Here is a 15,225-nt window from a genome sequence, read left to right on the forward strand (position 1 = left end):
CAATTCATTTGAAGATGATGATGACAATACTGAAGACTCTTCCAAAATGATTGTGGCTCCCAGCAAGCCTCCACCTCCCAAGATTCAACCCAAAACAGTTGGTATGTCACCAGAAGAGAACAGAGGATCTGAAACTCCCAGTGAAACTAATGATGTAAAGAAAGGAGGGAGAGGACCCTTTAGACCCAAACCTCCTTCCCCGAAATTCAGATCAACTGTAGAGCAAGGTAATTTTAGGTTCCTGTGGTTCAAATCAGATGGAGGTGCAATTTGTCAATAATAGGAGATGACTATTTTCCATTTTAATTATGAATTAATTGGAAGATAAATCATATCTATACGGATATAACTAGGAAAATGCATCAGATATAACTATATTTTAAGATATAATGATAGCTCTGAGGGTTTTTGTAAATGAATTAAATAGTGATTGCTTGTTTTGTCTGTTTGCAGATTCAGTAGAGAAGAAACCAGGTCGACCTGGAGGTCCACCACCTAGACCTGTATCAGCTTCTCCTGTTTTCTCTCCTGCAGCTAAAGACAGGTCAGACTCCTCATTACACTCCAATCAGTCAAAGTAAATGATATTGATAAGTGATATTGTTGGGTTTCTAAAACCCTGTAGTTATACGTTACTTATTTTTTTGTCTTTCTCTTTGGTATGTTATGAATTGCATATAACTGATTGAACTGTCTTCTTTTTCCAGACCGTCAAGGCCCCAGCCTCCCAGACCTGGTCCACCATCTGCCAAGAAACCTGAAAAACCTGCTGGTGAGTAAAATTTATCGACTGTATTTTGTTGATAGTGTCAGAATAATCACTCAGTTAATTTTAGTTAAGTGTGACTTAGACCAGAATATTTCAGACATGGATTAAACAATATTCAATTTTCTATTTCCAGCCCCACCCAGCTTGCCACCTCGCCCTACCCCCAGTCACGAGTTGTATCACTATATATTAACATATCCCCATGGTGTAGCTCAGTATGATTTTGAAGCTAGTCATGATGATGAGATCTCATTTAAGGTAAGTTATATTTATATTGTATTTAGATTTGTTGAAAAAGAACATGGTTTCTTTAAGATGCAATTTTTTAGCTTTATTTTTAGGGGCCTTTATTTTGCATCAATCTGATTTTCTGTAGTTTATTTAATTATTAGAAAATGTCTACATTTATATTTTGATTGATTTATTTCTTTCTTTTTCCCAGGAAGGGGAGGTAATCATATTAACGGGGAGAATGGAGAATGAATGGTTGAAAGGTAAAATAGGTCACAAAGAAGGAATATTTCCCGCCAACTTTATAGAAATTATTCATCCGCTACATTCAGAGGTATGTATTCTTTTCAAAGGGACACGTTTGCCATCTTATGACCAATCATGCCTTGAATTTTAAATTTAACGAAACGCTAAAACTTTTATGTATAATATAGCGAATGTGTAAAATATTTCATAATTTTCAGTATCCATCACCACAAGATTCTCCTGATTCTAAACCAATGAACAGAAAGAAACTGGATTGGGGTGAAGAAACAGACAATGGAAGACCAGATTCCAGTCCGAGTCCAAGTCGTGGATCACGAGGCTCTAGTAGTAGTCATGATTTAACCAGTCCTAACTGGGGTGACGATTCTGACATTAAACCTGATACAGGAAGTGGTCCAAGATGTCGTGCTCGGTTTGATTTCGAAGGTGAAGGTCAGGGTGATCTAGTGTTTGAAGAAGGTGACGTTATTAAGTTATTAAAACATGTGGGAACTGACTGGTTACAGGGTGAACTGGATAATAAAACTGGTATATTCCCACTGAGTTTTGTGGAAATCATCGAAGATGTACCAGTCGAATCTCAACAAGATCCAGATGAACAGAATTTAGCTACTACTGTATTTGATTTTGAAGGTTTAGAAGGCGAACTCTGTTTTCAGGTAACGATTGATATAGTGAAATTATTTATTGTGGACACCAAACAAAAAAAGCATTGGAACATTAAATGGTTTTATTGACAACAGAACATGTAACTGATAGTATCTGTTAAATTTTATCATTTTATTCAGTCGTGATGTTTCTTTTGCCTTTAAGCTCTGTTTGTTGGACATGACCTGGCAGCTCAAGTGTCCGACAGTTTCTGTAAAATGTTGACAAATGAGCACAAAACTTGTGTATTCAGTTTTTGTGTTGGTACATTTTGTAGGCAGGGCAGAAGGTAACTGTACTCAGTGAAGTGAACTCAGAATGGTTATTTGGTGAAGTAGATGGCCGACAAGGGAAATTCCCCCATACCTTTATTGATGTCATACCAGATAACCTGCCTCAGTATAGTTCTCAGTCATCCACAGTGCTACAGGAAGAAACAGCTTCCTCTGAGGAAGATAAGGTAACTTTTACTTTACAATGTCAAGCTTTTATCAGTCTAATGCCTTGACATCATTACACACTTTCTTGTTTGAATGGTAACAAGCTTTTACTGTTTCATCTTTACAATGTCAAGCTTTTATCAGTCTAATGCCTTGACATCATTTGGCACTTTTCTTGTTTGAATAGTAACAAGCTTAAAGTGTTTTAAAGGCATTATTGGATGCTGTAACACAGTCAGTAAGAGTCTTGGAATCCTTACATGACGTCATTTGCTTGCTTTGGTTGAACAAATGGTGGTCATGGGTTCTCATTATGGTAAGCATGTGAAAGTGTGATGAACTTCACCAAGATATCTGTCCTCATTATTCCAGAGCGAAACAATGAGTTAATAAATGTCAGAAATTGCATATATATATATAAGCTTATCTTGTGCCTATTTAGTTTACTTCATATTTTCAGTCACCGACAGTATTATATAGATGTACAGCACTGTATGATTATGACAGTGCCCAAATAGAAGATCTATGTTTTAATGCTGGAGATACTATAGAAGTTTTACAAGATCAAGGAGAATGGTTGAAGGGAAGGCTACACACTCGATTTGGAATCTTCCCTAAATCTTTTGTTGAAATAGATGCTGCTGGTAAGAGAATTTTTAAGCCAATTTTTAAGAGAGTCCACAAAATGCGAATTAACAGTTAGTTTGTCAACTTTGTCTATCAGGGAGTTGACATAGCTTATTATGTTTATTTGGCATTTAGGTTTGTCAACTGGGCATGTCATTTAGAGAGTACGTATGTTTGTCAGGTTGGCATCCCTTTCAGAGAGTTCACATAGCTAATAATGTTTGGTATATTCTATATTTTTGTAGATAATGAAGAGAAGACAGAAGAACAGCTAGCAAAAGCTTTATTTGATTTCAACGGTGAAAATGATAAAGAATTAACTTTTAAGGTGACTGGGATAATATTAAAATGCTTCTTTGGAATTTGGAGGGATGTAGCATAGTTGGTTAGAGTATTGACATCAGTTTCTTGGTTACATTCATCATTATTCCAGATTTTGCAGGAAAAAGCAAAGCATATATGTGACCCCGCATATCAAACCAGGTATTTGGTGTATGTAGAGCTATTAGTATATTTGGATTCCTGACATCATCAGCTACATTTTGATACCAATTCCATCTCAATAGCTTTCTCCGTTCAGAAGATATAGTCAATTTAATATCCAGGTTTGAGTCCCCTTTAATGCTTCACTGTCAGCTTATTACTGGGTAGTGCAACTTAATACCTAATACGATGTGCCATCACCACCTAATGTTAATGTTAATTTGTGTTTTATTTGTAGAAAGATGATATAATAAAGCTAGGAGAACTGGTTGATGGAGCATCTGACTGGCAATGGGGAAATTTACATGGAAATCATGGCATCTTTCCTGTCAATTTTATTACTCTGTTATAGTGGTGGAGGTCAATTCATGATGCCTACATGTGTTTCAGATACAAAATCTTCATCAGGACAGCTAATTTTGAAAATTTTGAAATCATCATTTCGAGTAAATTTTAGCTTTTTGAATAGAGATCATCATATTTCAGATACACACTTCTCATCAGGACAGCTAGTAAAGCTTAATGTTTGCTAATTTACATCTCAAGCTCCAGACATGTTTCAGTTATGTAATCCTCATCAGGACAGTTGGGTTTAGAAATGAGGATTATTTTTATAGTATAGGACTTACTCTGACATCAATGTCAGATACATCACGATGATGGGTGATATTCAAAACTTAACGATTAGAACTCATCTCTTCCTACTGGCAAGAGTTTCAGATACAGAATCCTCAACAGGACAGTTACAATATGAAATAGGGGTTAACAATTAACATAGAAATACTGTCTCTTCAAAACTCCAGAACATTTTCTTACGGCTGGCTAGAAACTTATTTGAAAAGGAATCAGGCCATGTATTCTCGAAATGATCTTAGTGCTAGGATGTCCTAGTCTTTATCTTCTAACATTGATTCTAGGATATCCTAGGTTCTTATCTTCTAACATTGATTCTAGGATATCGTAGGTTTTTATCTTCTAACATTGATTCTAGGATATCCTAGGTTTTTATCTTCTATCATTGATTCTAGGATATCCTAGGTTCTTATCTTCTAACATTGATTCTAGGATATCCTAGGTTTTTATCTTCTATCATTGATTCTAGGACATCCTAGCGCTAAGATCTTTTCGAGAAAACGTGGCCTGATTGATCTGATCCGATTTTTTTTATATACTTAATTTTTGCTAGCACTTTCTTTAATATTTACAACAAATCATTGTTTATAATGTTCGCAATGAATTTAATATTTTGTGCCTTACAACTTTTTTCTACGTGATACTTGATAATAATGGGTGAAAGAATAATATCATTCAAGGGGACGAGGGGGGCTGAAAAATATGAAGGGAGAGGCAAGAGGATAATATGTCTCAAGGTCTATGGGCTGCTTTTAATTAGGAGTATTTTTTTGTTAATTTATTATATAAGCTTGAGGTTATTAATGATTTTTGAACACTATATTTGTCACTTTTTAAAATAATAGAAATATTTCTAGATCAGTCTGTAACTGATATATTGGGGTGTAGAGACTGATTAATAAGTACTATTTTAACAGTGGAATTATGGTTTAGTAGGGCCTACTCAATAAGTACTATTTTAACAGTGGAATTATGGTTTAGTAGGGCCTACTCAATAAGTACTGTTTTAACAGTGGAATTATGGTTTAGTAGGGCCTACTCAATAAGTACTATTTTAACAGTAGAATTATGGTTTAGTAGGGCTTACTCAATAAGTACTATTTTAACAGTGAAATTATGGTTTAGTAGGGCCTACTCAATAAGTACTATTTTAACAGTTGAAAATTGGTTATTGTACTTAATATTGTATTTATCATGTATACAGCAAAACAAATCAATTAAATAGCATTAAGTTTTTTGAATATATGATCAAATTCATACACATAGTTTTCTTCCATTGTAATCTTGTAATCCAAAAAAATAAGACTTATAAAATGTGTTCAAAATCAAAAGATGGGAGCTGGCTTTAAATTTCAGCTGCAGGCATTTCTCTCCACCTCTCTGACCAGACCATGCTTACTTCTCTTTGGAGGTGTCCACTACTATACAACTTTTACTCCCAATTTTGCCATTCTTTGGACAAGATTTTTAATTGACAGAATTGTTTAGCTTGTTCAGAATTTTATTTTACTCCTGAAGCTTATTATTTAATTATTTACAGAAAGAATTTAATGGTTTAAATTTTACAAAATTTTATATTTATATAGTTTTTTATTTACTATTTACATGCTTATCAATGTCTCTGTATTGTTGAGCTAATATACTTCAATAATAAACCAATCCACTTTATTTATAGGTAGAATAATTAGTTATAAACACAAAATAAGATTAGTCTATATAGTTTCTATTACTATTTATTCTACCTCCGCCGTCATGGAGCCTGATTGATGATTATTTCCCAAAAAAATCTTGAATGGTTTAAATTTGATAAAATTTGAAATTTATAATGTTTTTGTTCGCTATGTACATGCTTATCAATTTAGTCCAGAAAAGATATTTATGCAAATCTGGGTTCGATTCAAATTATGACCAGTCCACTTTATTTTAGGTAGTGTAAGTAGTAATGAACACAATATACAAATGCTTGTTTAGTTTCCATTACTATTTATTCTACCTTAGAACAAAGTAGACTGGACCTAAATGTGCATTATTAGCTTTTCTGGACCATATCCCTATAATGCCTCGGTCACATATTCACAGATTTGACGCCATATTAGCCAGGGATACGATCTGGCATCATTCGTTAAAACCTGTATTGGTCCATAGTAAGGTAGCAGCGTGATATATCGTCAAAACTCATAGTCGTATCGGACTAGGGAAATGGTATTTCCAGGGTCATCCGTGAGATTTGATCTATGGTGGAACCGACAAGTTGATCCAGGCATAATATAATACATGTATTATAGCTCATAAAATTCTATCACAAATATTTACCATTATATCACAATCTATCACAAATATTTGCCATTGTACATGCCTTATCACAATTTTATTTTTATTCAATCTGATTAAAATGCAGAACTGATTTGCTTTGTTTTTTCTGTGAGTCATTCCACTTGTCATCCATGATCTGACCAAATTCTTATTCATGTCATGTTCAAGATTGTACAATTTTCAACCAATCAAATGAAAAGTAGAGTGTGATATTGCCATATCTTGTGTCTGTTTGAAAGTACTTCTACAAATATACAAATAAAACCTCGAAATATCTCCTCGAAATATCTCCTCGACCCCCCCCCCCCTCCATTTTTTCAAAAAAAACTCTTCAAGTGTTAAATATCTTTATTTAAGCACTTTAATTCAGAGCAATAAACTATGGCAATTATACAATAAAGATGCTTCTTATTGTAATTAATATATAAGATAAGTGAAACAACTGAATATCTGAAAATTAGTTAAGCTCTATCAGCTGGAAAAGCAAATATTTTGATGACCATATCCCTTTAAATAATCACAACTCCTGTGCCAATCAAAAAAAACTTTACTGGCCGATGTGTGGGCCAATGAAGACGGACAACGCCATGTAGGGTGCAATGAGGGAAATTTTGCCAAGACAGCGGCATTGTTCTTTTTTGATTACCAACTGTCGAGGGATCTTTAACATACACAGCCTGTAATACACAGGGCCTCGGTTTATTGTCCCATCTGAATGATTAGACACTTTTTGCATGTCAGCCCCTCTTACCATCAGAAAGAAGTACAAATTTATTTTTCAAAAACTGGATTTTAACATATGAGTGTCACACAAGAAGTAGCAATGACTTAATTTGGTGGGGGTGGGGTCAATAGCCAGAATGCAAAAACAGCAAAGGGGAGGGTAATAAATTAGGTAGCACTTAATTCAAATAACAAAAAAACAAGCCTTCATAACAAATATATACAAAGCGAGAGAATTCGCAGAAAACTCATGGTTTTTAAACAGGACTGCTGATTGGCTGAATTATCTGTGTTTGACCAATGAAATTTTGGAGAGATTTTTTCAAATTTAAATTCATATTTTCATGCTATTTTCAACATAATCAAAACAAAATGTAGGTCAAAAATGCAAAGTTCATATTCAAATTAACAAATTATTTCCAAACATCTGAATGGTCAATTCATACTCAAATTGAGAAAACCAATAAATTAAGCTAGAATAAATTCCAGTGTATCAAAGCATTCCGAAACCTTTCGAATACATGATAGCTTTAAGTAAGCGTTCCTCTAATTTGTCTTTTGTATTATAGTCTGGCAGGAGTAGTACATTAAAACATGTATGAGATGTCGGCAATCTGAAATATTAAACAAAATGAAATGAAATAGAGTTTTATATCCTACTGTTCTGTATCTTATTGAACTAATGAAATGAAATGTAGTTGTATATCCTACTGTTCTGTATCTTATTGTACCAATGAAATGAAATAGAGTTTTATATCCTACTGTTCTGTATCTTATTGAACTAATGAAATGAAATGTAGTTGTATATCCTACTGTTCTGTATCTTATTGTACCAATGAAATGAAATAGAGTTTTATATCCTACTGTTCTGTATCTTATTGAACTAATGAAATGAAATAGAGTTTTATATCCTACTGTTCTAAATGAAATGAAATGAAATAGAGTTTTATATCCTACTGTTCTGTATCTTATTGTACCAATGAAATGAAATGTAGTTGTATATCCTACTGTTCTGTATCTTATTGGACTAATGAAATGAAATAGGGTTTTATATCCTACTGTTCTGTATCTTATTGGACTAATGAAATGAAATAGAGTTTTATATTCTACTGTTCTGTATCTTATTGGACTAATGATGAAATAGAGTTTTATATCCTACTGTTCTGTATCTTATTGGGCTAATGAAATAAAATGGAGTTTTATATTCTACTGTTCTGTACCTTATTGGACTAATGAAATGAAATAGAGTTTTATATCCTACTGTTCTCTACCTTATTAAGAGGAATTGCTGGAGCCACAAACCTCCATGTGAAATTTGGAATGGTGCAACTTGAATCTTGTGTCCCTGATACACATAAAAGTTTAGAAAACATCTTAACATCCCTTTAACATACCTATCTGAATCAGGGCCATTTTTAGCTATGGTTAATTTAAGTTTTGATAAACCACCAACTGGAACTCTGTCGGTACCAGTTGTAAATTGTAATAATTTTCTCTTTTCACTCTCTGGAAATTCATGGACCACCTCCCAAAAATTCCTGAAAAAATAGACATTGGGTCAACAGTTTTTTCTTAAATCTTACACCCATGATAATGTGGTATCGAAAAAAAAACTGTACCAAACACAGATTCCAAGGGAAACAACCCCCTACCCTCTAGCGCAATTTCATGCCACTTTAATTTCTTTCTAAAACATTACTACGTGGCATTGGAATAGCTCAACAAATTGAATTGTCATCTGCTAAGTGATTGGGTGCTGTAGGTTTGAATGTACCATGGACAGTATCAACCCCTATCAAATATTAAAAATTTGGATTATACCTGATGGTTTTTGATTGAGCTGTAAAACCGTTATCATATTCTGTAGCCTCTTCTAAAGCATGAAAATCTAAAACCTACAATATAAATTCTTCTGTTATAACTTTTATATAATTGGGGAAAGCCATTACACAAAATATGAAGCTATGATCCACGGTTGTGTGGAATAACTCAGTACATAGCAAGTCGGGTAGCAAGTAGAATTGCAGTAGCGCTGTGGGTTTGAATCTTCCTTAAAGGTAAGAAAACTTCTGATGCCACAGCCAGCGCTTCAGAGAGTCGACTCAGTGTTGGCTGTCACCCCAATGACGAATCAACTGAGTAAAATATATTTCAAAGCACATATTTTTCAAATCATTTTCCCATTGTAGGTCCATTCACCTCCTCCTTCCTTCCCCCACCCCCTAAAAAACAAAACAATGCATACCTTACTACCACACACTAATAATTCTATTTCATCAGGTCTGAATAACATTCGTAACGGACTCTCATTAGTCACCATTGTAAACCCTCGCTTAAAGGCTTTAAACTGTCTCTCTACCGACTTGTTTAATATAAAATCTATATATAGGTCTACATACTCCTACAATAAAACATTTAAACTTTGTTAATTCAAAACGCCAATGCGATTTTGAAATAATGGGCTCTTTTAGATCCTTGGTTTCCAATTGTTGTTCTCCTTACAACGCGCCAGGCAGCCCTTCACCCATCATAGGTAAACTTAAAGTAACCAAAAGATGTGAATTGGTCGCTAATATTATTAAACACTTCTGCTACTATCTAAAATAGTCCAAGAGACTTCGCAGACGCCCCTTCTAGACGTACCCTTAGGAACCTTAGACGTACCCTTAGTCGTATTCTCAAAACAATCTAAGAGCTAGGACATCCTAGAACATCCAGGGTTAGAAGTTAAGGCCCAAGAATATCCTAGCGCTAAGATCGTTTCGAGAATACATGGCCAAGGATTTAGTTGACAAGGAAAATAATCCAAATTTGCAATGCCATATCGTACCTGTTTATTTTTGCTGGTAACTGCTATGGTACTGCCATCTGGTTTTAAATCTGTGGTTAAATTATTACCGAATACATCGTGATAACTGACGTGGAAATTTAACATAAAAATATCTTCTAAATCATCGTCAGGGTAGTCTAGTACTTGTTGTAACCCTGAGGCTAGAGACTAAAATAAATAAACAAAATTACAAAACATCATATAGTACTGTAAAATGACAAAATATTTTTACTGTTTAAATACTGCTCAATACATCAATTGTAGAGGAATTTCTACACTATGGAGAATACAGTTTATAGAACCACATTCTATTGGAATGGAAGCAATCGGAAGCCGTATTTTATTCAAAATATACACTTTGTAAGAAAGATAGAAACAAGGAACCTTTCTACCAGCTGGTCCTTGGCATTGATTTTTACCGATTATCTCATTCTTAGATGGGTAGACTGGAATAATGAGGAAAGACTTATTCCAGGTCTTCAGATTTGTACACCAACCGAGATTAGAACCCATGACTACCATTTGTTAGCGTAACCAAGAAGATGATGTCATTTAGGATTACAACACTCTAACCGATTGCATTACAGCCGGTCCTCATTGTATCTTATTGAGCAATCTAAATTGCCACTATTGCTGCTTTCAAATTTTCACTATCAAAATTAAATCATGGTAGTAACTTACAGAGTCAAATTCATAAAGATCATCCATAGTCCCTATTTTACCCATTAGTTTTCTATAAACCACCATTGGGAAGTGAATATCTAATATACAACTATTATAGATAGCTAATCCCAGTAGAATCCCAATTAACGTAAACTGTCCATCATTTTCAAAACTAGTAGGGTTAAACCAGTATAGATTACAATCTTCATTATGGGTAAACATGCCTACAAATACACAGTTAGAATTTATATTATATACTGATCAATTTCAACTATAAACTATTACTATAAATATCATATTGAAACAAAGTAAACAAGAACACATATCAGCCAAATATTCCACAATCATATAGTTATATGATATGTTTGCCTTTTAGAGAGTCCATATAGCTAATAATGTATCTTTGGTATTTAGGTTTGTCAACTCAGCACCCTTTCAAAGATTCCACATAGTTAACAATGCTTTTAGGCTATTTAAATTTGTCAGTTTGGCATCCATTGCATAGAATTGACACAGCCAAAAATGTTTAATTTATATTAAGGTTTGCCAACTCATCTCTTACAAGGAGTCCAGATAGTTAATAGGACTTATGAATATTTGTTACCTATATCTGGATTAAACAATCTCTCCACCACCAGTTGAAAGAATTCTTTTGATACACCCCCCTCATCTAGACCTTGTTCACCGTCAAACTCAACAAATAACTGTTTCTTTAAATCTCCTGGGTTCTGCATGGCAAACATTTCAAGCTAGAATACAAAACCGGAGACCTCTTATAGATGAAAAATTATGAATTTAATATAGTAAACCGGCTATTAGTTAAAATTTTTCCATATCAATAGAAACCCCAAATATACTGTATTGTGTGTATAATGCACACCTTCCAGGGTGAAAGAGGTGCAAAACAAAAGGTTCGTGCATGATTGGACAATGTAACTTACCGAGATCAAGGCATCCTCTACAACATGTGTTCTTCTAACGTTTAATTTGAGGTATGGCATAGGTGGAGCACCATGTATAATAGTCTGTAAAAACGATGTCCTCCGTTCATTTAACATTCTAATTCGATTATCAAAATACATACTCGTATGTTTGGAAGCCGTCGTCAGAATAAAGTTATGCGTCACGAAAGAAAATTTGAGATCAGATTCGGCACGATAATATGCATAATCCGTGCTGATATCGATATGATCGTTTAGTGGATCGTTCACAAATTCATCGAAGGGTATTAAAGGTTTACGACAATCAGACGCTCGTACAGATAGTTCTTTACCAAGAGGATCTTCCTTGACGGTGTAGGGCTCCTTCTCCAATCCTACAGCTCCTTGTAAAAACTCATTACTCTCTTCTCCTTCCAGTGATTCTAATCTTTTCTCTTTTTCAATCTGATCTGGGCTGTCACATTTCCCACCATAGATACTAGCATAGTAGATAATTTTCATAACTTTCGTGGCTCCCACAATTCCATCATCGTCGTTAAGCTGACAGTGCTGCCCCCACTGTCCCTCGCCAGTTATCACTTTAACAATTATCAACTGTTGTAAGGCTTGTAACATTTCACTTAATCTGTCCACAGGATATTGAGACAAAACCTTAGCCAGTAACGTCTGGCCATGGATTGACAAATGACCTAAAGCTCGACAAAACACGGGAAAGGCGTTCTCGATAAATTCTGGACTGTGTAATAAAGGAATCTCAAACACTATCAAAAAAACGTTAATATAGTTCGGGTCACGTTTTAAAGCATTATGATATTTGATGTCCATTTCTACCGCTTTTGATAAAGAGCGTAGGGCGTTAATTAAGGCAGATTGGAAAGGATGACCAGGAATGTCCATCAAACGTGAGAAAGTTCTTCTTAACGCATCAATATCTAGAGTCACAGAGTCCAAAATATTACTTGGCTTTTTATTTTTCACAGACAGATCACGTCCACTTTCCGATTTCAAACAATCCATTGACGATTTCTCTGAAATATCCGAACACCTCGTTTTGGACTCGGAAGGGGACACAACTGGACTCTTCTTTTTATAAATGGCATCTTTACGGAAACTCAAGATTAATGAATCGGGACTGTTAAACACTGAACCAATCGTATGAATTAATTTCGACCAATCATCTTGAGCCTTACAATCATCTATAATACTATATACTTTTTCTTCTGTTAGGTACGTTACTTTTGACACTAAAATAGATAAAATATATATGAATTGAGATAGATATGGCATTCTAGAGTTAAATTGTTTAGAGTTTAGAGTAAATTAAGAGTTATTCTTCTTTCCATTTACTGCGATCCAATATTTTACCTCAGCTTTTTCTTTTTAATTTGAGAGGGTGTTAAAATGTGAGTAGGTTAAGCCACCCCATGGAACGTCAAATTCACTGAATGAAAAATGTCCACATACCTGATGGTATAAAGGCAGATACAATATTAGTGACATAATTCTCAGCATCTAATGTACTGGAAGTAGAAGGTCTTTCTCCTTTAATAGATGTTTCTTCAAAATCGTCAGAATCTTGAGAGGGTCTTCGTACTTTATTAGAGTGATCATCACATAGTTTCACCTGAAAAATAAGGGACAGATTTCTAGTCAAAGCTGGATATATTTCAGTCATCTATTTCACACCTAAACTTCTATTGGACTCTTCCACACATGCATACCTTCTATCAAAGAGAAACTGTATGTATACATGGAAGTGTTGGGTTTTTTATTTTTGTTGCCTGCAGAACTAATAAGTCATCATTATCATTCCAACAAAAATAGCTGTAAATGAGTGTGGAAAATGTAGAAAAGATCAATGGCAAGACTCGATTCTTGAGAATCTAAGCTGTTATCCTTGTCTTTTCAATTTCTAATAAAACAAAAACTGACCTTTGATCTAAAGAGATCTATAGCTCGTAAGGCGAGGGAATTTCTATCAGCATGACGGAAACAGAATTCAGGACAGGATGAACAGTAGGCATTACGACAATTCGGATCGCCACAGCCATTTGTTAGCTGGTAGTAATATCTCTCAATTAGCTGTTTAGCTGCTGCCCTCTTCCTGTAAAAACACAATGGAGAAATGTTAAATTTGACCACTAAGTAGGTCTATAAGCTGCCCAGATGAGGATTAATAACATTTAAATATTTTTTCCCCTTTTACAAAGATATGTCATACTCTAGCTTTAACCCTTTGAACCCTGAGTGTAAATGAAATATAACGTCATATACCCTGAACTCCAAGTAATAAAAGTAAAAGCGTATGACGTTAACGTTGTATGACATCACTTAGTAACGGCTAGTAAACAGGCTGCTCAGGTATATATTGCGTTCGTGTGTGGCCAGTAACAGGCCGCTAGGGTTGAAAGGGTTAACAACAGAAGACAAAGTAATTCAAAATTTCTGGAAGAATGTCCATATGGGTATTATTAACAGTTATGAAGACACTGCTAAACTGAATTTAGAATGATTTCCGACTTGAGCAGATGACATTGACAGATTATATTTAGATTAGTTTAACAATGTCTTACTTACATGCCTTCTCCTTCGTTGACAGGACTGACTTCAGTTTCACTTGGGGCAGGATCTCTGAAAATAAAATACCCAAACATAACGCTGATTTCAAAAACTATTCTCCTATTACACTTATTTCACTTGCAGTTCATCAATCCTTTATATTTTGGCTCAAATTGTCAAAATATTCTGTTGACTTAAAGTCAGTCAACTGTCAAAAACAAACACTCAACAATCACTCAAAAACGTCTCAGTCTCAGGAGGCAGCCAATCCTTTTTTAAATCTATTTTTTATTTTTTTAGTAATACACCAAGCTTGCATCAGTTGACACAATGACATAATAACAGATGTAAGGTTTCTAGAACTTTCTAACTAAATACGCAATGACAACATTCTTGCCAAGAATGACTCAATTTGGTTTGGGATTTTGAACTTGTCAGAAGACATACAAACAGAAATGGCTACCTCGCGGCTCGATCTCCGCCTTCAGCTGAGTTGTTTTCTTTTGAATTCATACGAAATACTGTGGCCACTTGATTTGTTATCTTCTCAACGCCTCCTGGGTGGCTTCAAATCAACTATCATCGAAACAAAACGGATCTAAGTTATTTCTCAACACAACTCCGCCATGTTCTGGTTGTCTACAAATACAAATTGTGGATTCGTTTATCAAATAAAACGAAATAAATTTTGGACTCATATTCATCATTTGAAGACTAAATATGTTATGCGTTATTTTTTTATGTTGGGGGTACCAGTTTGCGGAGAAAAAGTAAGACTTAGACTAGATATTGTTCACTTCGAGTATCATCAAAGTTCAAGGGCAAGGGAGATAAATTGCATAAACAATTTTAGTGGTCTGAGTCCAACAGTCAATGGAGATAATTTTTCCAATGAATAAATATTTCAACTTCATTGGAAATGGAAGCAATATTATTAATATAATTAAAATACAGATTTTAAGCAAACGTTTTACCGTGAAAGTTGTGCTAACGCTCTGCAAAGATTCAGCATTACGGAAACAGCCGAGGATTGTCGAATGACAAGCGCAATGCACGTGCATCACAAACATAGTGTTGACAAGCCTGTGGTACAAAACC

The 15,225-nt window shown here is 34.6% G+C and overlaps 2 protein-coding genes across 2 annotated transcripts; one reads left to right on the forward strand and one right to left on the reverse strand.

Moving 5' to 3' along the window:
- Positions 1–967: 967 nt before the first annotated feature.
- On the forward strand, positions 968–3,817 carry LOTGIDRAFT_125183 (hypothetical protein; the record flags this gene model as incomplete). The annotated part of the gene is made up of 7 exons (XM_009061534.1): positions 968–1,027; positions 1,212–1,338; positions 1,538–1,570; positions 1,655–1,900; positions 2,826–3,031; positions 3,239–3,310; positions 3,704–3,817. Coding segments are annotated over 7 exons (858 nt in total), but the record flags the coding sequence as incomplete, so codon positions are not given.
- A 2,927-nt stretch (positions 3,818–6,744) lies between these two features.
- On the reverse strand, positions 6,745–14,762 carry LOTGIDRAFT_218813 (hypothetical protein). The gene is made up of 12 exons (XM_009061535.1): positions 14,591–14,762; positions 14,146–14,199; positions 13,501–13,672; positions 13,033–13,192; positions 11,569–12,812; positions 11,232–11,376; positions 10,646–10,851; positions 9,965–10,132; positions 9,380–9,535; positions 8,956–9,029; positions 8,529–8,672; positions 6,745–7,748 (listed from the first exon to the last, which is right to left on the reverse strand). Exons 1-12 carry the CDS (start codon positions 14,638–14,640, stop codon positions 7,628–7,630), a joined length of 2,694 nt encoding a protein of 897 aa, XP_009059783.1. The 5' UTR covers positions 14,641–14,762; the 3' UTR covers positions 6,745–7,627.
- Positions 14,763–15,225: the final 463 nt, after the last annotated feature.

Source organism: Lottia gigantea (assembly GCF_000327385.1).
Source record: "Lottia gigantea unplaced genomic scaffold LOTGIsca_49, whole genome shotgun sequence".
Classification (NCBI taxonomy): Eukaryota; Metazoa; Mollusca; class Gastropoda; family Lottiidae; genus Lottia; species Lottia gigantea.

Coding starts and splice junctions, on each gene's coding strand:
- LOTGIDRAFT_218813 (XM_009061535.1), bottom strand. CDS start 14,640: ATGAATTCAAAAGAAAACAACTCAGCTGAAGGCGGAGATCGAGCCGCG. Junction 8,673..8,955: donor GCTCAATCAAAAACCATCAG/GTATAATCCAAA, acceptor CTATTTTTTCAG/GAATTTTTGGGAGGTGGTCC. Junction 7,749..8,528: donor AATGGCCCTGATTCAGATAG/GTATGTTAAAGG, acceptor TTAATATTTCAG/ATTGCCGACATCTCATACAT.